The following is a 24,731-nucleotide window of genomic DNA, read 5'->3' as shown; positions in this document are numbered from 1 at the left end:
TGCTCTTCCAATAGAGTTGAATAAGTCTGGGTGTTTAATATTTTCAGGGAATGTAATTTGTCCCTATTGTAAGCTTGAACTGGATCACTGGTGTGTTGTCTACAAGGTGCCACTGATGACTGTTCTTAAGCTTCAACTGATACACAACTTGGCATCCTGCTCCTTCTCAGAGTGGTTTGTCAGGAACGCATTACATCAGTGCAGAAGAGGCCACATTAGATTCTGATACTGTCTTGGGTACACTTCAAGGCATGTAGCTTTTTGAATGGGCTAACAAAAGAGGGGAGAACAACCTTTTAAGATAGAAAGCTAGAAAAGTATTGAGACTATCCTCGATAGATGTCATTTCTGCATGGGTTTGTTTAAAACAGACACATAAGTTCATTCCCTTGGGTCTTGGAAAAACTGTGAAGGGTACTGGTGGACAAAGTCTTCAGGTATGTGATAGCAATATTTTACTTGCAGGATAATAGCTCTTCTGCTGTCAGGCAATGAAGATCTCAAGAAAGGGGGATGTCACTCTAAGGAATAGAGAGATTATTTCTTAAGAGACACCCAGTTAAAAACAAATCAGTAAAACATGCATCAGTTTAAAAGAACAAATAAAACACATATATGTTAAAACAATCCACTTTTAAAATTCATTATTTAAAATTCACAATTTAAAAATAATCTGGATAGACCTGCCAGAAGAGACTAGTCTTTAAGGCTGTTTTAAATTTGAAAAAATGAATTCAGCTGTCCAGTCTCTTCCAGCAGGTCATTCCACACTCAAGGGGCGGCTGAAGAAATTGTCTGACTGTTGTTACCTAGTTCTGGCTGACTAGAGAAAATGTCTCCCAGAGGGCCTGAGTATACAAGGTGGATTATATTGGAGATGGTGATCCCATAGTTAACCAAGACCCAAATCATGTGGAGCTTTAAAAATACTATGTCTCCCTGAAAATAAGACACGGTATTATATTTATTTTTCCTCAAGAAGACACACTATGGCTTATTTTCAGGGGATATCTCATTTTTATTAAGTACAGTACATCAATCTACATTTATTCAAATATAGTTAAGTTGTCTTCTGGAACATCATCATAACTCTCCAAACCTGGAATTCCCTCCTGAATTTCTTGTGACTCCATTTCCTTTAGAACCATTGGCACCAAGCTTTCCACTCCCTCCCCCCCCCCTTTCCATTCCACGCCAGGCCTATCACTATGTCTTATTTTTGGGGTATGGCTTATATTGCGCAAATGGTTAGAAATCCTACTACGGCTTATTTTATGGGTATGTCTTATTTTCAGAGAAACAGGATAATAATCAACACTTCGTACCTTGCCCAAAAACTAATTGGCAGTTAGTGGAGTGATTTTAATATTGGTGTGATATGATCACTTCTGGATGTACTAGTAATCAAACTGGCTGCCATGTTTTGAACTAATGGAAGTTTCCAAATTTGGGACAGAGGTAGCCCAATGTACAGCTTATAGCAAAAGTGTAGCCTTAAGCTTTCCAATGCATGCATTACCATCTTTAAGTCCTTTAGCTCTAGAAAGGGATGCAGCTGGTTTAACAGCTGAAGCTGATAGTAAGCACACCTGGCTGTCACATCTATCTGAGCTGTCATTTGGAGAGACAGATTTAGAAACACCCCCAAGCTGTGAACAGAGTCTTTCAGAGGGAGAGTAACCCCATCCAGGACTGGTTGACACAGCTCCAAATCCTGGTTAGAACCCTTGACATTAAGCACTTTTGTCTTTTATGGATTCAGCTTCAGTTTGTTTTTCCTCATCCAGCCTATTACCACCTCCAGGCATTCATTCAAAGAAGACACATTATCCTTAACTGAGGCTGTTTTTGAATGTAATTGGGACCATTCAAGCTAAATGAGTATTATTGCATTCATGTCCATTTGTGGGCTTTCAATAGGCATCTGTTTGGCCATTGTGGGAACAAACTACTAAATTAGATAGGTCTTTGGTCTGATCAGGTATGGCTCCCCCCTCCCCCCAGTCACCTATATATCTGTAAATGGTTTGGGCTTTAGGTCGTCTTAAGTTCCAGTGCAGTGCTAAAACTGACTGAGACTATCCTACTGTGACTTTCTGAAATAGCAAACAGGTTTAAGATTCTTTCTCTCTGGCTCTGTAGCTTTTAGGAATAAAGCACAGTGCCACTCAGTCTTTTATTTGATAGTAGGCTTGTGACTGAAAATCTCAATTTAAAAAGTAAACATAGTTCAGTGAAACTGAAAACTTTATTAGCCCTATCTCTTTAAAGATTAAGTTGTACTTGCTAATGAGTTAGCTGTATTTAGTTATGCCAGTGTACAATGCCACATTATTGCTTTTTTAGTATTGGGTCCTATACTTGTACCTTGGGAACTTGTAGAATGTTGTTTTCTGCTGTGCTGCTTGGCTTGTGGTATCATAGCTTGCTGGTGATGACATTTTTTTCTTTTTTCCTCTCTTCATCTAGCACATGATACGAAGTCTTTACAAATATACACATAATTTTTTTCTTGTGGAAGACTCAAAATACAAAAAGCTATTTTCATTCATTGTTTCTCTTTCCTTCTGCTGCAGTATTGATACTCGAGAAAGTGGAAAATGGAGACCTGAACAACAAGAACTTAAAGATCACTGATTTTGGCTTGGCTAGAGAGTGGCATAAGACAACCAAAATGAGTGCAGCTGGGACATATGCTTGGATGGCTCCAGAGGTCATCCGTTCATCCATGTTCTCTAAAGGGAGTGATGTGTGGAGGTATAGTTGCTAGCATTGGAACTGCTAAAAACACTATGAACTACTAAATTGTAGGTATCCAGGATCTAAAAGTGCATGCAGTTTCTGCAGAAAATACCTGTCTGCTGAACATAGTTCCCAGATTTATTGCAGCTTGATTCCTTGTCTCATCTTATTACCCTGCATCTCCTGTATTTTTGGGAAAGCAGCATATATTTCTCTGCTCGCTTGATTCTAAATTTGGGGGCAGGGATAGGTAGCCGTACTGAGGCCCAGGGCCACTTTTGCCCTCATCCAGACCTTGCTGGATCATACCCTGACCCACCTCTGCTCCCAGTTTCTTCTGCACTGGAACAACTTTGTGGAAATGGCCAGTCATTGTTCCTGATACCTCTGAGAGTGGGGCACAGTTGGACTTTTCAGCCCTTTTCCTAAGGCTTGAGGGTGTTTTCTTTTTTAGAAATGTGAAGTGACTGGGATGTACACAGGGCACTTGCAGTCCCGCTGAGGAGTCTTCTAGGGACACAGTTGGTCACTTTCACACCTATTTCTTTTTTCTTTTTCTTTTTTTTTGCAAGTGGTTGGGAGGGGACTGAACTTGAGGCTACATTGCCCAGCCCTGTTGTAATTTTTGGTACAAAGATTGAGATGGTAATCAAATTGAATCAAATGGGGATTGGCAAATGTGGCCTTTCAAACTTTGGTCGACTGCAGCTTTCTCTCTCTCTCTCTCTCTCTCTCTCACACACACACACACACACACACACACACACCTGTACACACTCACCCATTCATTCACTATTAGCTGAGCTGACTATGGCATCCCAGCATAAAATATAAACAAATTGTCACCAGGCACAGGGTCAAAACAGTTATTGAAAATGCAGATATCTTATCCATTATTGAAGTCCTGACCCAGAACCTCCTCCCACCTGACTTCTAACAACAAAGCTGATTAAATGTCACTGTATTACTGTGTAGTACAGTGCTGGGAATGGCTGCAACTTCTACTGGGTTTTGGAAGAGGGGGCTTTTGGGAGAGGGTTTTCCAGTGCTATACAGTCGTGCCTCCCATTTTCTCGGGGGATCCGTTCTGGACCCCCTGCCCCGCAAAAATGGAAATTTGCACATATTCAACTCCTTTGGCTGGAGTGGCTGTATGTGCGCCAAAGGCAAACACACCATTTTAACCTTCCCTGTTTGCCAGTCCACGATGGACTGAGGCCGTGGACTCGAAGTCTGTGAAAATGGAGGAAGGACTCTCTCTCTCTCTCTCTCTCTCTCTCTCTCTCTCTCTCTCTCTGTGTATATATATATATATATATATATAGGTAAAAGCTTGCCAGTGTTGGGGTGAGTATTAATAACAACATGTTAGGAATGTCTAATATAATGACATTCATTGGGTTAATAACAATAATAATTACAACCTGCCCAGTGAGGTGCAGTGAAAAGTTGCTGAATAGATTCTTCGTTACAGTAATGTTCTAAGTTCTGATCACAAGCATTCATGAAAACCATCCATTCATTCTTGCAGATTTTTTAATTACAAGAAAATATTTTCATTATTCTTGGACAAAATGAAATGTAATGTACTTTCAAATTATTTAAAAACACCTCTTTCAGTCTGTTTTGTGCATGTTGGAGAATGGGTTGGTTTTAAGAAGGGGATTATTTGAACGACGAACCTTTTCTCTTTTAGCTATGGCGTATTGCTTTGGGAACTACTGACTGGGGAAGTACCATTTCGAGGAATTGATGGCTTAGCAGTGGCATATGGGGTGGCCATGAATAAACTTGCTCTTCCTATTCCGTCAACATGCCCAGAACCTTTTGCCCGACTGATGGAAGGTAAGAATGGAATGAACCGAGCCTGACAAAATACTTCAGTTTCAGAACATAGTTCTGGATGATGGTTGATTTTTAATGGATGACTCTAGACCAGTTTGATTCTGAAGTTTCTTAATTAGGCTTGGTAGTATATTGGTTACTTTGTTTGCTTCTTGTTAAAAGCTATGCTTTTGCTTTATAAATCAAACTGTGACATCAAATTGCTATGTATGGAAAGCTTTTGGCTATTGGCCAGTTTATAAAACTTGTGTCCCAAATCCTCATGCATAATACTCCATGTGATTTATTCTGGATTCTCAAAGTCTACATGTAACCTAGGCCTGAAGCAGACAGGCCAAATAAAGTGACTCCTGACCGCTTTAGGGTTGGGGCATGCAGAAGCCACTCTGAGGCCTCCTAAGGCAGGCTCAGGCAACCAGAAAACGGAGCAGGGAAAGGCTGTTCTTTGTCAACTGCAGCGACAGCCTGCTTTCAAAGTATGTTGCCGCAGTTGTGATTGGGTGTCATCTGGGGCTGCTGGTCTGCTTCACCCCCACTCTAGATTCTCAAAACCATCACATATAAAATCAGAACAAAATGTCTAAAGAGATTATTTATGAAGCATTTACAGTCATAATACTTGGGATATTCCATTTTTTTCTGAACTTCATACAAGCATATCTTTATCTACTCAGAAAAATCTGCTGATTGTAAGAAGTGACTATCCTATGCAAATACAGTGCGCCCTTTGTTTACGCGGGGGATCTGTTCCGGATTCCCCCGCGTAAAACAAAAACCACCTATGCTCGAGCCCCATTTAAATGAATGGGGCTCGTGTACACAGCGCCACAGGTATGCCACAGGCACGTCCTATGGGACATGCCACCCCTTCCTCCTCGCATGGCTTTTAGCGTATTCTGAAAGCCGCGTAAAGCGCGCCTGTGTATAACGCGGGTGCACTGTATATGTAACAGACACTGAACAGAAAAGAAGTTACTTCTAAATAAACATGTCTAAGATTATGATATAGTGTGGGAAGTTAGATTGCAAGGTAACAACTTATTCAAGTGCATTTCCCCTCCTTCTTTACCATTATTAAATTTGCCTGCAGTATTATTTATTTACTTATGTTGGATTTATATCCTCCCTCTCTCAAAATGGGATTCAAGGCAGGATGATAGTAATATCAGATTCAGTTTTCCAAATGGCAGTCCTTACATGGTCAAAATGGAACTATCCATGCTCAAGGAGGAAGTATCAGTAAAAGTGGAGAAAGTTCAAGATTTGCAGAAGAAAAGAAAAGAGGACAGCATAACAGCTCAGTAAGAACTGAGCATGCTCATTGAACATGGAATGCTGACTGTCAAGGAGGGAGTGTAAAATGTCTTGAAAGTAAAAATCATGTCTTCGTTAAAATACAAATGGTCTATTCAAAGTTAATGGCTAAATTTAGTTAGAGTCCAAGCTGGAACAGACCCATTGAAACCAACAACACAAGACATTAGCCCCAGACTGGGGTCAGGCAGACTGGGTGCAGATCTTGCAGACTCTGCCCAAGCTGGAACAGACCCATTGAAACCAACAACACAAGACATTAGCCCCAGACTGGGGTCAGGCAGACTGGGTGCAGATCTTAGCGTTTGTCAAAATGACCTGCCATTTGCCACGGAGTTCTGTGGAAACTGTTGTAAACTATGGCAGACTAGATGGCCCACACCTCCCTTACCTTCCTCCACCATTATCACAGGTAAGAAGACCCCCATTGCTGCTCCATGTGGGTGAACCAGGCACTGCCATTCCCACATCAAATTTGGCAATGGGGATCTCTTAACTAGCAACAATGGTGGAGGGAAGGATGGGGTATGCAGTGGTAGTGGGCCCATGGTGTGGTTTTGAACGAGCTTATAAACACCCACCCATCCCTGCACCAACTTGGGGTCTGATCTAGGTTGGAACCCAGGCCAGGATAGCACAGGCTCGGCCCAGGCATACTCCAGTTGGGACAAATTGTGTTTAGTTTTTTGTAATTTGTGCTTGAACTAAGGAATGTACAGCAGTCATTCATAAACCTTACAGTGATAAATCTAAAAAAAGGGAAATGGGTGGGTGGAAATCTTGTGGTATCTTTAAGATTAAAATATTTAATTTAGCATGTGCTGTCATAGATTATGATTCACTTCCTCAGATGCAACTATAAAATACAGTGTTCAAGCCTCATATATAAATGAATAGTTAAAAAAGCATGGTGAAGATACAAGCAGCTTATTTTATCCTTTATCAAGCTTTATAGTTCTCTAACAGTATGATACTTGCTCCAGTTTTTTATTTTTTTCTTGTATTTACTATGCTGGTGGGCTTCTCTGAGTTGACAACACTGAATGTGCTATTTCATCTCTAAAAGAGATTTTTAGATATCACAACAGTCTTCATTAGTGCAAATACTGTGACAGCTCAAGCCTGAGGATAGGAAAAGCCACAGGCCACCTGCATAGAGTCCTGCTTACTCATTCATACACTGCATTGGCAACATAACTTTATAGTATGTCATATTTTCATTCTTTGGTCTTAAACCTGATGTAAAGCGGCAGGGATAATGCTGCCTCAGGATGTAACTATATTGTCCATTGCAAGGAACTTGTCAGCAATGGGGAGGAAAAGAGTATTTTAAAAAACTCTAGGGAGGAAAAAACCTTTTTCCTATGCCACCCCCTGTCTCAATTAAACTATTATTTTGTTCCATTGAAAAGGTTAATTAAAATATTTATATTTGAATATCCAGTCTCATCCCTGGCATGAAAGTATAAGACAGTAGTAACAAACAAAAGCACCAAAGTATTGAGCACAAATAAGGGTTTTAATGAGATCCTCCAGTTTAAAGTAATTGCTATATAGCAGTGATGGCGAACCTTTTCGAGACCGAATGCCCAAACTCAGTGGCATTCCCACACCGGGTGTCACCGAGTGCCGGGGGCAAGACTTCAGGGGTGGGGCCTCTTGGGCGGGGCTTCTGGGGGGAAACATGCAAGGAGAAAATGGAGGATCTGACCAAATAAAAGTTAAAAATGAAAAATAAAAAAAACCCATCTATATAAATATTAAATTCATCCTTCTCAGCCCTGCTCAAAATGGAAGATGTTTTGGACAACCTTCTGGATGGGACGCTGAAAGGGAGAATAGATCTGGGAAAGGGAGGACCAGGTCTGGTCACCCTGAGCCAAAACACTTATCTTTTCAACCATATGGGAGAAAAGCCATATATAAATAATTTAAAATAAATAAAATACAAACAAATTCCCAACTAGGGAAGACATATTCAATCAATTGCTGAACAGTGAATGAACATGTAAGTAGATTCCATTTATTTAATGGGTCTAATTTAGGGTGCATACACTGTCTTAAAAGAGATGTCAGACGTCCAAACCACACTGCAGAAATAATCTAGTTTGAGACTTCTTTAACTGCCCTGGAAATCAGTGGTAGGGAATCCAGAAATTATTGTTTATTGTGGCACCAGAGCTCTCTAATAGAGAAGGCTAAATATCTCACAAAACTACAGTTCCCAGAATTCCCTAGCATTGAGCCAAGGGAGTTAAAGTGGTCTCAAACTGGATTATTTCTGCAGTGTGTTTTGGACCATTATTTTAAAATACAGTGGACCTTTGTTATCCACTGGGTTGCTCATGGCCTTTGGAGCACATGCACTATCCTGACAAGATTTCCCCCAAAATACTCCACTGAATTTTCGTCAGAAACCACTGAAAGCAAAGCAAATAGAAAGTGCTTGTTTTAATGGTTTTCATGGAGCACATGCCGCCGGAGCACCAGGCAGGTGAATGGAGGAAGGAAGGGGGCAGCCAGCCAGCTCTGTTCTCCCCCAACCATGGAAAAAGAAGTGAAGAAACTAAAGGAAGGAGAGGGAGAGGAAGGTAATGGACTAAAGAAGGAAGGACATGAGGGAAGGGAAGGAGGAAACCCAGGGAGGCATAAGGGGATGGGTAGGAAAGCAAACCAACACTGGGAGGAATGATACAGGGGGACAAACAGCTACTGGGCAGCAGCAGTAGTGGTGGATGTGACTGACAGGAGTGAATTGTAGTGACACCAAAGCTAACATTGGTTGGCACTGCACATAGGGGGGGTGTAGGTGGCTTGTGCAACCCCATCACTTAGTAAACCCTATGATGAGACACCCCAAGTGAGACACAGGCAGGATCAGAGCATTAACAGAAAGGGAAGGAGAAAAAAGGGGGATATCACATTTGCAAGAAGAAAAATGCCAAGACAAATAGCAGACACCCATAGAAAAGCAAATGGCTTCCAAAGCAGCATTGCACAGAAAAAAGGGATGTGGAATGTGAAAAGCATGAACCAAGGGAAGCTAGAGATGGTAAAAATGAAAATGGAACACATGAACATAGCAGTACTAGAGGTGAGTGTGTTAAAATGGACAGGAATGGGCCACTTCGAATCAGACAACTACACAGTGTTCTGTTCAGGGAATTAAAAGACAAGAAGAAATGGGGTGGCTTTCCTAAGAAAAGATGTGACAAAAACAGTCAGTGGATACAATGCAAAATTAGACCGGATCGTTTCAGTAAGGCTCCATGGAAAACCTATGAATATTACCATAATTCAAGTATATGCACCAACCACAGAGGCGGAACAGGAAGAAACTGATAGATTCTATGAAGGAATACAGGAAGAAATTGACAGCACACCAGCATAAAATGTTAAGCTGATCATTGGAGATTGGGATGCAAAAGTTGGAAGCAAAGAAAAATTAAAAACAATAGGCAGATTTGGATTAGGCAAAAGAAACAAAGCAGGTGAGCGTCTGATAGATTTTTGTGAATCCAGTAACTTATTCATTGCAAACACATTTTTTCATTCAACTAGAAAGAAAGCTATACACATAGACATCATCAGATGGTCAGTACAAAAATCAAATAGACTATATAATTGGAAGCAAAACTCAATACTGGTGGCGAAGACTACACCAGGTGCCACCTGTGGTACAGTTCACGAATTACTCATATCAAAAATAAGAGTAAGACTCAAGAAGAAAACAAAACCAGTGAACTTCCATTATGCAGAGAAATGGAGGCTCTGTGAACACTTTAATGACTTGACTATTTCATCATGGGAGACGAGCACGACCAGCGATCACACCCTTGCCCTTTAGGGACAATCTAGCCACATTTTATGGGTGGTAAACCTCCATGTAATAATCTCCATCATCTCTTGACACTGGCTTTTCTGGCCAGGACTGAGCAAAAGAAACATGTGAAAGGCCATAGTTACACAGCTCTAATCTAGAGATTGGATACTTTGTGAATTTGTTGTTAAGAATGAAAGATTGTGGGGACAGTTGTTGTATTCTATACCAAAGGTAACTATGCAAAAAGATGCTGTTGAACAATAATTTTATTATTCATGATTGGTTTAACCAGTTTTAAATTGTCTGTTTTTAAATTGAGAAACTATTTCATAAATTTTAAAACTTTTTGAATTATTTATTATTTTAAGTTGATTTTATTTTAAATTAGATTCTATTGCCCTGCAATCTTTGGATAAAGAACAGGATATAAATGTGTTAATAAAATTGTGATGTCTTGGCTCCTAAGACCATCGGAAATATGTGTTTTCTGATGATCTTAGGTGACCCCTGTGAAAGGGTCATTCAACCTCCCACAAGTTGAGAACCGCTATGGTAGATCATTAAATAGGATTCAGTAACTCAGAGTTGAAAAGCAGCATGGTTTGAGGTTAAGAGGCTAGGTGGTTTAAGGTTAGGACGAAGTCTCTGGAGATTGATATTCTCTTCCTCACTCAGCCATGGAAACCCACTTGGTGAACTTGGGTGAGTCACACCCTCTCAGCCACAGAAACAAACAAACAGCTTCATTTATATACCGCTTCATACTGAACTAACAGCTTCTAAGCGGTTTACAACTGTAAGCTAATTGCCCCCAACAATCTGGGTACTCATTTTAGCGACCTCGGAAGGATGCAAGCCTGAATCGAGCTTGAGCCCTTTCACTGGTATTGAACTCGCAACCAATGAAACCCCAATGATAGGGTTGCTATAAGTCGTAAACAACTTGAAGGCACACAACAACAACAATTGAGAGTTTGCAGTTCACTGCCATAATCCCAAGAGTACTCTTGCAACTTCTGAGCTAGAATGTTTGTCTGTTTGCTGTTTAGATTGTTGGAATACTGACCCCCATTCAAGGCCATCTTTTGCCAATATTTTAAACCATCTAACCAACATAGAGGAGTCTGGCTTCTTTGAAATGCCAAAGGACTCATTCCATTCCCTGCAAGAAAACTGGAAAGTTGAGATTCAGGAGATGTTTGATCAGCTCAGGGCCAAAGAAAAGGTAAATGACTGAATACTGATGTGACATTTTGTTATAATTATGGTCTTCTTATAAAACCTCTGTCATTTTGTGCAATGCTATCATTCTGTGCATTTCTACAAATCCTAAAGAATTGTAAGTTTTGTATGGTGGATTCAACATTAGTGAAGAACCAGAAAACTTCACAATTCCAGCACAAATGGCATTTGTGCCCAAGGTATTATTTTTCTCACCTAACATTGGATTTTTTCTTGTCTAGGGATGGAATGTTAAAGCTTTACAAAATTTATTTTCAAATTATGAATATAACAATTTGTTAATCCTCAGGTCCCTTGTCAGCCCATCTCACTTTTCCCAGTACAGATTATGCAGTGGTAGTTATGCTGCATTTACCTGGTTTCATGATTTATTTTCTAATCCTTGATGCTCATGTTTTATCTGAAGATTTTACCACACAGTTGTCAGATAATCACAAGATCTATTCCTCTTGAGCTTAATGGGATTTCTTTTGTCTCTCTTCAGATTGCTCATATATATTTTTTCTATCCTTCTGCCATCTGTTCATGAATTTTTATTTATTATCACTTAATATTTGAAATGCATATAAAATAGGTATTTTATGTGTATACTATCCGTGCACATGTGTATATGTGCTTTCAAGTCATCTGTTGGCATATGACATTCCCATAAATTTCATAGGGCTTTCATAGACAAGGAATACTCAGAGGTATTTTTGCCAGTTTCTTCCTCTGAAATATAGTTTACAGCACCTGGTATTCATTGCTTATCTCCCATCCAAGTACTAATCAGGACTGACCCCGCTTAGCTACCAAGATCAGAAGGGATTTATAGTGACTGTAAAACACTATGACTCTTCACATGGAGAGTTAAGACATGAAACAGGGAAAAATGGAAAAGTTTCGCCAATAGGCTGGGAAATAAAAGAAGTAGAATAATTCTAAAGATAGCATCAAAATTAGAATCTTTTCTGCAAGGGAGAATAGAGGGAACTGATAACTGAGTAGACAACAGATTACAAAAGCCAGTTGTAGCGTTTAATAGTTAAGGGGAAAAAGAAAAGAATATTATTGTTTCCCTGCAGTGAAGATTAACTTTGGAAACTATTAGGAGGATTTGGAAAGCTAATACAGTGAGCTTGCGCCATACGCGGGCTCATTATAGGCAGCTTCCAGCTTACGCGGAAGCCACCGGGAGAATGGGGGAATGGCACGTGTGCCCGCTGCATTCACACACAACCATGTGCGTGCACGAGCCCCATTATATCTAATGGATCTTGAGCATACACACTTTTTGCCTTGCGCGGGGGGGGGGCAGAATGGATCCATGTGTAAGGCAAGGGCAGATTGTAATACGATTCCATTTGTCAAATGAAAATAGCTATCTGCTTCCTGCTTTGTATGCAAATAGTAAGTGACTACTTATTTTTTTTATTTTGGATGAGATCCTCTGAAGAGTTGACTAAAGGCAAAAAATTGTAGTTTCTTACTGTTCCCATATAAAGTGCAAAACATTCTAGCTAGAGATACTGAGCAGGGCGTTGGACATAATGGCCCATAAGGCACTTTCAAACCATCAGGTGAATCCTGCAGCTACCGCACATTCCCCTCCTAAAGCAGACCACTGCCGCAGTCCCAAATGAACCATCGGAAGGAGAGGATTTTTTCCACTCCTTTTCCCGGTGGCTAATCAAGAGAAAAACAAGAGAAATCCCACCTAGCTCAAGAAGAATAGATCTTGTAATTATTTGACAATTGTGTGGTAAAAGCATCAGATAAAACATGAACATCAAGGATTAGAAAATAAACCATGTAACCAAGCACATGTAGCATAACTACCACTGCATAATTTTCACTGAAGCAAATTATGCAGTGGTAGTTCCAGCCATCTGAACGCCACACCCCTGAAGCGTCTGGAAGCTGCTTCTTTTGGCCCATCTGTTTGGGGCCCATGATTCTATGACAACTAGGTACTATTTGAAGCAGACTGTCTTGATTCAATACAAAATCCAAAAAAAAATCCATAAGTAGTGATACATTTGCTGGGTGAATTTCAAAGCATACAATACAAAGCTTTCAAGACTTCCTTGGCAATAAAAGACAGAAAATAAAATACCAAGTCCAGTAGCAACAGAAAAGTAACTTCTCTTGAAAGTAAAAAATAAAAGAAATTTCTTTTGAACAGAAAAATAACTTCTATTAAAAAGAAGTTACTTTTTGTTGCTAATGGAGTTGAGATTTTGTTACCTGTCTTTTACTGTTCTTTATCCCTAGTCCTCACATGGCCAATAAGGGGAATGACAACTGCTTGCACTGAAATCTCACAATGCTGTCTTAACTGACAGTATCTCAGGCAGAATGCTTGCCTTTGGCTCTAACATAACACAATTTTTTTCTTGTATGATTTTTAATATTTTGATCTGATGGAGAAGGCGGTGAACCTTTGAAAGCTTTCATAATGTATTTTATGCTTTAGAGTTGGTCCAATGAAGCTATTGCTGCGTGTGGAATTTGCATGGCAATCACGGCTATCCTGAATATATATTTGATTCAATACAGTATTTCATGACTTATCAGTAGCTTGAATTTTCTTTTAAATAATGAATACAGTGCACCCGCAGAAATCTGCACAACAGAACTAGAATGGCGCAGCCATGCCGCACACGCATGAGCCCCATTATTTTCAATGGGGCTCAAGCATACGTGCTATTTGCTTTACATGGGGGGGGGGGGGTCTGGAACAGATCCCCACATAAAGCAAGGGTGCACTGTACTTATGACTGACTCTCCATTTTCTTCTAGTTATTTGTATAGATAATTAAGCCGTCATTGGAAGCTATAGTGCATGGATTTGACTGCATTTGTACAGGGGCTGGAAAGCAGACTTTTTCTTGCCTTTTTCACTTAAAGCTAAAGAATAGGAGCAATAACGAAGACCAGTCATAGCGGACTGTGCTACTACCAATTTTAGATAGTGATGCTAGATAACATGTTACATTTCTGATGTGAGTTTTTGTCTTACTACTTTGAAGGAGTTGCGAACATGGGAAGAAGAATTAAGCCGAGCAGCAGTTCAGCAAAAGAACTATGAGGAGTTACTGCGTCAGCGGGAACAGGAACTGGCAGAGCGAGAGATTGATATTTTAGAGAGAGAACTCAACATAATTATTCACCAACTTTGCCAGGAGAAGCCCCGGGTAAAAAAACGCATGGGCAAGTTCCGGAGAAACCGCCTCAAGTTGAAAGATGGCAACCGTATCAGTCTCCCTTCTGGTGTGTTCTAATGAAGGAGGGCTGAGTAGTACTATATCTTTTCCAAAAATATTTGCTGTATCCTTCTTTCAAAGTATATATAATATTCAGTACAGTAGCAATAGTAGCTTCATTTATATACTGCTTCTTACTGACTAAGTAATCTCTAAGCAGTTTACAACTCTAAGCTAATTGCTCCCAACAAGCTGGGTACTCATTTTAGCTACCTCGGAAGGATGCAAGCCTGAGTTGAGCCTAAGCCCCCTGGCTGGTATTGAACTCGCAACCTTATGGTTTGTGAGTAAGTACAGGCATTTAACTACTGCACTACCAGAGCTCCTACACTGCTTAAAGTAATAATAATAATTATTATTATTATTATTATTATTATTATTATTATTTATGATGAGTATCAAACTGGCAAAAATGTGTGCCATGAAGAATCGACTAAGATAGGAACATCTCTGTTAAAAAGGCTCTTCACTTTTCACTTTCTACATTTATAATTTGAGCTAATTCATCATAATTGTGCTGTGTGGAAAGCTGTCAATATTTTCCCTTTTTTTATTTTAATCTTACAGATATGTAAAAACCCATGGTGATGTTGACCATATTTGTTCTCAGGCTTAAAGTCTAATTATGATTATGTCTAATAATTGTGTTATTATCAGCTCCTGCTCTGAGGTTGTACAGTTGGCTGAATGTAAAAGAGGACAATGTTGTTGTACCTTTTAATAACTGGATAGGAAAAAGAACTTAATATGCAAGAATGATAAATGCAGCATGTGCCAAAATTCCTCTTTTCACCTCCTTATTGATCTCAGATAGTGCATTGTTAAAGATAGCGACTTTATTATTGAGTTTGTGAAAAAATATCTCTGCAGATTAACGCTGTTTCCTCATAATTACAGTTAGCCCTCTTTGTCTACAGATTCTTTATCCATGGATTCAGCCATCCATGGCCTGAAAATATTCAACAAAATATAAATTCTAAAAAGCAAAACTTGATTTTGCCCTTTTATATAAGGGACACCACTTTACTATCCCACTGTATATAATGGGACTTGGTATCTACAGATTTTGATATCCACAGGAGGTTCTGGAACCAAATCCCTGTGGATTCCAAGGGCCCAATAGAACAAATGCATTTTAAACATGCTGGAATTATTGTATTATTTTACATTTTCCAAGTTTTGTTTTGTTAACAGATTTCCAACATAAGTTCACAGTACAAGCATCTCCAACCATGGATAAAAGGAAAAGTTTGATCAGTACCTGCTCCAGCCCTCCTGCTAGTCCTACCATCATTCCAAGACTCAGAGCCATTCAGTGTAAGCAGTTTGTTATAAATATTAAGAAGAATATTATAAAAACATGACAAACTGATGCTAGTTGTGTTTCCAGATCCTGATTAGAAAAAGATAACATATTGCAAAAGCCATTCTTTGAATTCAGTTTGGTTTTTAATTTTCTCTGGCCACCTTTAGTTCTTTTATTGAGAGGCAGATCTGTTGCTAATTATTAGTGTGGCTGAAACTCCAGTCCTGATTTGAAAGAAATTGTATTTTTCATGTTGTATAAGGGGGTGGGGGGTGTTGTTTGCCATTCTTTTTTGAATGGTGAATTGCCACTCCTGGAGAGACAATTCACCCTTTTTACCAGACAAACATCAGTCAGAAGATTCTGGAGGAATGCAGGGTTGTAAAAACAGACTCGGACCACTTGCTGGGTTGAACTTTGCCCACCCCTGCCATAGACATTTCATAAAGTCTAACATGAAATACATTCTGAAATGCTGTTGGCTGACTATCTCAGGTGCTTATTGGATAATACTGATGTTGTTAGTATTTGTGAGGAATACAACTTGCATCACTTTTCAGTAGCTGTGGAAAAGTCCCCCCAGAGAGGAACATGCCAGTCATTTTTTTATTTTGCTTTATTGCTAAGAGAGAGACTTTCTTTTCTTCAAGAAGTGGTGGATGATCACATATGCAATGTTGTCTGTGCTTTAATAATGATTTAGTTTGGGGAAACATGTCGTAAGCTTCTCTGTTTTCTTCCCTTAGCCAGATGAATTCTGTCTACTACCCTTTCCCATGGTTAGTCAGTTTTGCAAGAATTTTTTTAAAAAAGAAAGCCAATGCTTACCAAGGCTTTATCTGTGCCAAGATTTGAATAAGACACTGAAACTTTATGATGGTACCATTTGAAGGTGCATATAAGCAAGGTTGTGCTCCTTCACTCTTTTTTTCTGTCTCCCTCCCTCTCCTTCCCTTGTACAAAAGTATTGCCATTGTTTTATTTTTTTATAACTTTAATCAAACTGGATAGTTTCATTGCTGCAATATACCTTTTTGAACAAAGAACTGGCAAACTTCCATCCTTCCTGCATAAAAGCCATTCTTTCTCCCACCCCCCCCCCCACCCCACAGTAACATACTGAATCTTTTCCCTGTTAAATGAGAAATAAATACAGTGGTACTACCTCGAGATCAAAAATGGTTGCTAATGATCAGGTGCAAATGCTGCACCTGAAACAAAATAATTAGGATTTGTAATTTTTCAGGAAAGGCATCCTGTTTTTTTCTTACACTGTACAAAGTACTGCCTACTAGAAAGCTGTTATATAAAACCCACTTTGGATCCCATGTTGGGATATAAATCAACTAAATAAAATAAATTTATTTCTTATCCCCAACCACACTCCCAGTAACACCTAGTGAAAACAGCAAAACATGGGGACGGAACTCTGTACCCCAGAAAGAGGAGGAAGGAGAAGAAGAGAAAAGAGGTCAGAAGAAGAAAGTTCGCACATGGGGCCCAAGTTCACTTTGTCATAAAGAGCTAACAGCGGGTGACGATGGGTAAGAAATACAATTTTGGCTACCACTGTATAAGAATTGCTCTGCTAATTGCACCCCTCCACAAACACACACACTTTCTTTTCTGGTGACAAATTTGGTGATTTTGGCAACATCTTCAAGTGGCAAGTGTGAATAAAATATGAAAATAAATATTGTCATTTGGTAAATGGAAATTGGTTGGAGAAGGAACTCAAAAAAGACAGAGCAACTCCTGACTATGTCATACATAAAACTTCAATCTGTATCTTCATAAATCTTCCAAGCTTCAGCTTGTATAATGCTTTCCAGTTATTTCAACTTACATTCAGTGTATGTAGTCCGTTATTCCAGTTCACATCTCTAATTAGTATCCAAAGCAAATAGCAATTTTTGCTATAGATAGATAGATAGATAGATAGATGGATGGATGGATAGGTTCCCTGTTTAAAACAGAAAGAGAAAAAAGTGTGGAAGAACCTAACAAAAATCTTCAAGAGAAAAAGGAGTCATTTCAAGATGCTTAAAAGATCTTATTAAAGAAGTAGGATCTTTTATTAGCTGAAAAGCCCAACAACTTTCAGGCTGTGAATACTCTTAAGGTCTTCTTCAGGGAGCTATATAAACCACAAAAGGACAACACACAAATTCATATCATCATATTGCATAAAATCATTATTATATTTGCACATTGCCTGTGGCCTGTACATATGCAGTTAGACTCAGACCTGCAGAAATAATCTGAGTCAGGACTGGCCAAATGAAAATGTATGGGGAAAGGCTAATTTTTTTCAGCATCTTAAGAACAAATGTTATTAAAAGCACAGATGTCTCTATGTGAACATTTTGAAAGATTTTATAAGAATGGGAGACAATTGATTTCCTCATTTAGGCCTATTGGGACCAAAATTTTTAATTTTAAACCTCACTCTACTTCCTTTTTTAAAAAACAATTGTCTCATCAGTGGAATTAAATTTCTCTGTTGTTCAAATATAAAGTCTGTCACAAGCTTCTCCAGGAAGTGACTCATCAAGAGAACATCTGATTCCTTATATTACAGAGCTGTTCCCCTGTGTGTTTTATAAGAGGCCTGAGTGTTTTCCCAATATAAACCTACCCCACAGGGGTTACTTTTTGCTCTGAGTATTTTAGCTATGTAATGTGAGGGTAATAGGGTGATTCAAAAAGAATGGTGCAAAACTAAAGCTGTTCTTATTTGTGTATTACAGCAGGAAACTGACAGTTATTGTAGGAAGAGATTTCTTAACTGTGTTTGTGTGTCTTGAATAAAACACAGGAAATAAATTAGCCCATCTACAAGAGATTAACATTCCTGATTCCTCATCTTTTCATTTACCAGACATGAAACCCAGGTCATGTACTCTTAGATCTATCTCTGCCACTAGGGGCCCAAGCAAACTTTGTGGCTTGGTGCGTGTTTCTGGCACCAGCTTCAGTTATTTTATTAGCTATGGCCTTCCCCAAGCAAGGATAACTTAGCCACAGTAGTCCACACACTGGAAACTTCCCAATTCAGTTACTGCAATGCTCTTTGTATGTGGCTGCTCTTCAAGACAACTCAAATACTACTGGTACTGCAAAATGAAGCAACAAGATTGCTAACTGGTATATCATATAGACAACACATAACACTGGTCATGAAGGAATTACATTGGTTACCAGTTTGCTACTCATCTGAATTCAAGGTGCTGGTGCTGATGTCCGAAGCCTTATATAGCTTCGGACATCAGTACTTGAAGGATTGCCTCTATGTATGTGTATGTGGCTGAGGAATGAAGTAGGTAAATTCATCTGTGTGCATTTAAGTGTACCCTGTAGGTTTTGGGGGTTTTGCATCGTTTAATTATGTGCAAGTTGAAAGTCCCATTAAATATAATGACATAGGAAAATGGTATCCCTTATTTAAAAAAATGGAAAATCAAGGTCTGATATTTGAAATTTATACATTTTTTGAACATTTTCAAACCGTGGATGCTTCAATCTGTGTATAAAAAAATCCATGTGTAAGAAGAGCCGACTGAACAAAGTCAGCAACAGATTGAATTGTTTTCTAGCGCCCTCTAGTGATTTCCTGCCTTTTTTATTTTACAATAAATGAGATAAATAAACCAATCAATAGTGGGAAAAATAATATAATCTCACCCATCCTTTTATGTTGTACTTTTTCTAACACATGATTTTCATTAAGCTTGTGTGCTTCAGCCAGTGAATTTTCATCTTCTTCCTTCTTTTGTGAAGAACCATAATAACCCAGAAAATTGTGTAAATTTCATAAAAATGAGACTTTGACAGCATTATTTATTCTTCTGCCTACAGTAATGAACTGAAAATGTAGTACAGTGGGCTCTTAATATTCACTGGGCCTTAGTTCCAGGACTCCCTGTGGATATTCAAGTCCCATTTTATACAATGGTGTAGTAGAATGGTGTCCCTTGTATAAGAAGGCAAAATCAAGATTTGCTATTTGGAATTTTGTGGGGAGTTTTGAAATATGTTCAAGCTGTGGATGGAAGGCCGACTTTACATCCATTTAACAGCATTTTACCAATTTAGAGATCTTACTTTCAAGTGATTATGTCAACTCTACTTTCTTATATGTATCTCATCTTCTGCTTGATATCTTTTGCCATATGGATATATTTCTTAGAGAATAGTCTGAAGGCATATGTTGCACTTTAAATATTGAAGCAATAAATTGCTGGGATGAGAGGAAAAATACCCAAACTGATATAGCGTCTTTGGATAGAGAGCAGAGGAAAATATAAATTATTTGATAAATAATGTGACAGGTATTCTCTTTCTGACTAATGTGGACTAGAAATCTGAGAGACCAGGTTTCAAATCCCCACTCAGTCACGGAGACCCACTAGGTGACCTTGGGCAAGTCACTCTCTCTCAACTTTAGAGGAAGACAGTAGCAAACCTTCTGTTAACAAATCTTGCTAAGTAAACCCATGTCACTGTAAGTCAGAGACAAGTCTTGAAGGTACTTAGCTACAGGAGCATGCTCATTCAAGAACCTTGTTTTTTTCTTGGGTTAAATAAAACATAGTTCAGAGCTTGAAGGTATACAACAGCAATATGCTCTTTCTGGAACCCAGTTCTCAGAAAAATGAAACGTGGTTCATGATTGTATATTTGTGAAGACAAAGACATAAAGAATTATCCTGGATTGCTAATATCCAAATCCTAGTTTGGTGGTACATGCTAATAGAGTAGCAGAGGAGCTTCCTTTGCTGCCTATCCTCCACTGTGGTTGCAATCCAGATTGAGTCTCCTGTTCTTGCAGTTTGTGTGAGATAACATCTCTGACTGGAACAACTGCATTCACCCTTGTGGAAATAATTGGTAAAAATCCCTCAGCTAAAAGAGGGAAAAGAGTTAAAGTTCTGCTATTCAGCTGCTCTCTATAACCCTGATTAAATCTGGAACCCAGCACCTTTAATTTTCTTCTTTTCTATTCTTGCTGGACAGGAAGATAAATATCACACTCCTTATCCAGTACTGAATTAGGGGAGGGGGCTAGTGGGGAGAGGAACTGAGGAGAGATCCTGGGAGTTGGATGAGAATCTCTGAAAGTCATACCTGTCTCACAGACGGGAGGTTATCCATTCCAGTTTTAAAGACTTAACTGAAAACTATAAGTCTTTAAAAGTGGCAGAACTGATTAGAACCAGCTAAAAGATGTTTTAGACTATGTTCTATAAATAGCTGCATTGGTTTCTGACCTGCTTCTGTAGACAGTTAAGAGTACTTTTGGTTACCTATAAAGGCCTGCATGATTTGAGACATGACTCCTTGAAAGACTACTTTCTGCCTCTGTACCTCATGAGCCTGCTCAGCTTTAAGTCTTCCCTGGAGGCCCTCTAAACTGTAAAACGTTTAGAATAAACTCCCTCAAAAAGTTAGCTTTGTGGCTGGAGGTGAGAACATTTTTCTTTCCCTAGGCTTTCCAGAGTGTTAAATAACTAACTTGTACTGTTTTACAATTGTCTGGATTGAAATATGATGCTGTTTCCATATCTATATATTATTTTACTGTTTAATTTTATTCAGTTCTTTTTACTCTGTGTCATTTATGGAAACATATGCTAAGGGATGCCTCATTAACTATTAACTGAAGTTACTTGCACAATACTAATCTCAACAATATTAGTCATAAACTGAATAGAAGAAAATAAGTTTCTGCATTATACATTTTCGTTCTCTTTATTTTAGCCTAAAGTCCCTTGTTGATGGATCAAGACAATGGTCATCCAGTGCTCCAAACCTAGGAAAAGTCCAGAGAACAATAATCCCTTTTCTAGGATTTACAAGCCTAGCAGAAATGGGTAAAGTGTTAATTAAACGAGTTGCATAAAATTAAATTATTCTGTTTCTTCTATATCTATCAAAATTTAAATATTTTTCTGCACTATAATTTCAGGGTTTTCACACAACACTTTTTACAGGTGTACCATACATAGCAAGCTTGTTTCAATTGTTGACTTAGCTGGGACATATTCCCTTGCAGAATTCCTGGCCACTTCAGAGCGAGATGGGAAATAGTTAGAGTACAATATAATTAGCAATGATTTTCAAGCATGGTCATATATACCTTCCGAAGGTCTGGGAAGCCGGCAGCCCAGAGAGCACGCGCCGGCTTCCCAGGCCTCCGTAGACCTGAGAAGCTGGCAGCTGAGTGCACACACACTGGGCCGCAGGGCTTTCTTGTTGCCGGGCTTAACCCAGCGTATAAGATGACCCCCGACTTTTGACCCAATTTTAGAGGGTCAAAAAGTCGTCTTATATGCCGGAAAATACGGTATGTGAGAGAGGCTATTTTTCAGGCATTCACTTTCTAAGTCATATAGGGTTTCTAAGATAAGCTTTAGTGTTTGGAGTTCTGTTTGGAAACAAGTCAGACTGTGAGGTTTTCAGATCTGACACCTCTTGAACTTATACAGTGGTACCCCGGGATACGAATGCGCCGCCTTACGAAATTTCCGGGTTACGAAAAAAATCCAGTTAATTAATTGTTTCCGGGTTACGAAGGTTATTCCGGGTTACGAAAAAATTTTTGGTGCTTTTCGGCGCGATTTCACACGAAATCGCGGCTTTCGCTATTAAAGCCTATGGGCTTTTCGGCTAGCGAAAGTTTTCCGGGTTACGAAAGCGGCGGCGGAACGAATTAATTTCGTAACCCGGGGTACCACTGTACCAATTTTCACCTAAACAGCAACATTTAACATTAACTGAAGTTTCCAGGAACTTTTCAAAAACTGCCCCATGTATAACAACTTAGAATAATACAGTCTGGTACTTATCAGGGAGTGGGTAATTATGTCCAAACTCTTTCTGCCCAAGTGTTGCTGACACTTCAGGTTCTACTTTGGAAAGGTTCTTTATGTTATGGAGGCTATCTGATCTCCATGTTCAGATGAACCATCCACTATCAGTGCTGGTTTGGCCTGAGTTACAAAGATGTATGAATGAGTTCTGTAAATTGCTCCATTCATCACTTCCTTTTCAGCTAAATCTTTGGGGATAGTCACCCTGATGCCTTCTAGATATTTTGCTTTACAATTCCCACAAGCTTCAGCCTTCATGGCCAGTTTATTCTGAGAGCTGTAGTTCAAACCTGTCACTGCTTTAGATTGCAAAATGCAAGGAATTTTAGATGCTTTATAAATAATAAATGGATATGAATATCTTTAATACAAATATATTCCAAGTCTTCCTCTGTAACATTAGACGTACAATGGATCTTCCACATTCGTTTGGGTTAGGGGCATAGGATCCCTAAAACCACAAAAAAAAATCCCACTTTTTTTTTACCTAAGAGAACACCTAGCTAGGAATCTCTGAGTCCTCTAGTGCAACATCCACAAGATGTTGACCATAGAATCATGTTGGAGGATCTACAAATGCCTAGAATAATGTTTTCTCTAGGAATCTCTAGGTCTTCTTTTGCAAACCTATGGTCAACTTCCAGAAGAGTAGTGCTGTAGGACTTAGAGATTCCTAGAGAGAACATATTACGCAAATCTGTGAGTGTGCAAATCTGCAAAAGGCAAAGGTATATATGTGGAGAGCTAACTGTAATCTTTTTTTACTCATCCTTCATCAACCTTTCCTCCAAACACTCCTTTTCTACTTTTGTGAAATCTAATGAATTGATACCAACAGTGAAAATGTTAGTGTTTCATTTTTGTTTGTATCTTTGTTCCAGAGAATGAAGATGGTGATTCTTTGAAAAATGGGGAGAGCAAGATGACACAATCTCCTAGGTCTAATGCATCATATCTTTGCATCCCATTTCAGAAGAATGAGGACTGGGATGGCCAGTCCAGTGATGCCAATGAGGAGACCACTCCAATGAACTCTGCCACAAGCACCCCTCAGCTCACCCCCACCAATAGCCTCAAACGTGGAGGCTCCCAGTACAAACATTGTGAGCTTGCCTTTCTTGGCTGTGGGGCTGTCTTAGCTGCTGCTGGCCTAGGCTTCGACCTCTTGGAGGCTGGCAAGTGCCAGCTGCTAACCCAGGAAGAGTATGATGCCCCCAAGGAAGAGAAAAAGAAACGTGAGAGTATCTTCCAGCGGGCTGGGCGCTCCCGTCATAGTACCAGTTCTCCTTCAAGGAAGCTCTTTAAGAAAGAGGAGCCCACACTATTTCTAGGGGAGCCATCCACTTCGCTTACCCTGCTCTCTTTGTCTTCCATTTCTGAATGTAACTCCACACGCTCCCTCCTGCGCTCTGACAGTGATGAGGTAATGGTGTACGAGATGCCTATCAGCCCTGTGACAGTAAAGGCTCCCTTACCAGTTGTTAATAACCCACTGGTGAATATCCGTGTGGAGAGATTCAAGAGCGACCCCAACCAGTCCTTGACTCCTACACATGTGACTCTTTCATCTGAAGCCAAGCAAGGGGGGCATAGACGCACCCCCTCTGAAGGTGCCATAAAAGTGGCTGGTCTACTTGCCAATGGGTGCTCTTCCAGTAATTCTCCAACAGGAACACTGGGAGTAGGTAAGATATCGTTTGCCCTCCTTGTACTCTATAGAATAAAAAGCCAGTAAATGACACAGTTTGACACTGCACTTCCTTCATTGCTGTAGAAGCTGTAGAGGTTGGCTCTAAAGGAAGGCAATTGATGAATTAAAGCAAGAATTCCTGTATGTAATTAGATGGAGCTGTCCTTGTTTGGGGAGGGTGAGCAGAAGATTCCCCTATATATTTAAGGAATGAAACCTGTTTCTCTCTGGTCTTTATTCATCTTTCCCACATATTGCAGCCTTGTCCTTTATTTGTGGGTGCTAGTTCCTACTCTCCCCCATCCTTGTTCTGCTTTAATAATGCTTTCCCCTTTGCATGCATACTTTCCCATACTGTACAAAACTGTGCATACAAATTTTCCACACCAGATCTTCTTCAGCTGCTCTGTGTTCTTTCCCACTAGAGACAGATTGTCACTCTGATTCTAGTTTTCTTTCTCTTCATCAAAGTAAAAAAACAAAAAACACCCTGCTTTTACTTTAACCATATCTGGGAACTAATTCCTTGTTTGCAAAGCCATAGCCTAACTGCTGCCTTGCCCTAAAATCTCCCAACATTTACTGGCATCATTATAGATTTTGACTGACTAATTCATTTTCAGCAGTGTTTTCTACAGTAAGGCATACTATT

The 24,731-nt window shown here is 39.4% G+C and overlaps 1 protein-coding gene across 5 annotated transcripts in view; it reads left to right on the top strand.

Annotated features, from left to right (window-relative positions):
• Window positions 1-24,731, top strand: part of MAP3K9 (mitogen-activated protein kinase kinase kinase 9) — a 129,868-nt gene that overhangs the window by 14,872 nt on the left and 90,265 nt on the right. For 4 of the 5 annotated variants that reach the window (XM_089521792.1, XM_089521791.1, XM_089521790.1 and 1 more), the window contains 8 exons: window positions 2,577-2,757; window positions 4,439-4,587; window positions 10,774-10,949; window positions 13,978-14,218; window positions 15,406-15,528; window positions 16,908-17,061; window positions 21,278-21,390; window positions 23,271-24,074. In XM_089521792.1, the coding sequence (XP_089377918.1) occupies window positions 2,577-2,757; window positions 4,439-4,587; window positions 10,774-10,949; window positions 13,978-14,218; window positions 15,406-15,528; window positions 16,908-17,061; window positions 21,278-21,390; window positions 23,271-24,074 (1,941 nt within the window). Of the gene's footprint in view, window positions 1-2,576; window positions 2,808-4,438; window positions 4,588-10,773; window positions 10,950-13,977; window positions 14,219-15,405; window positions 15,529-16,907; window positions 17,062-21,277; window positions 21,391-23,270; window positions 24,075-24,731 lie in introns of those variants that run through there. The other variant, XM_089521794.1, reaches the window with a different exon arrangement.

Source organism: Sceloporus occidentalis, unplaced genomic scaffold (assembly GCF_023333645.1).
Source record: "Sceloporus occidentalis isolate IW3139 unplaced genomic scaffold, rSceOcc1.0.p SCAF_4, whole genome shotgun sequence".
In the NCBI taxonomy this organism is placed as follows: domain Eukaryota; kingdom Metazoa; phylum Chordata; class Lepidosauria; order Squamata; family Phrynosomatidae; genus Sceloporus; species Sceloporus occidentalis.
Note: the sequence above shows the minus strand (reverse complement) of the source record. Positions and strands in the feature narration are given on the sequence as shown.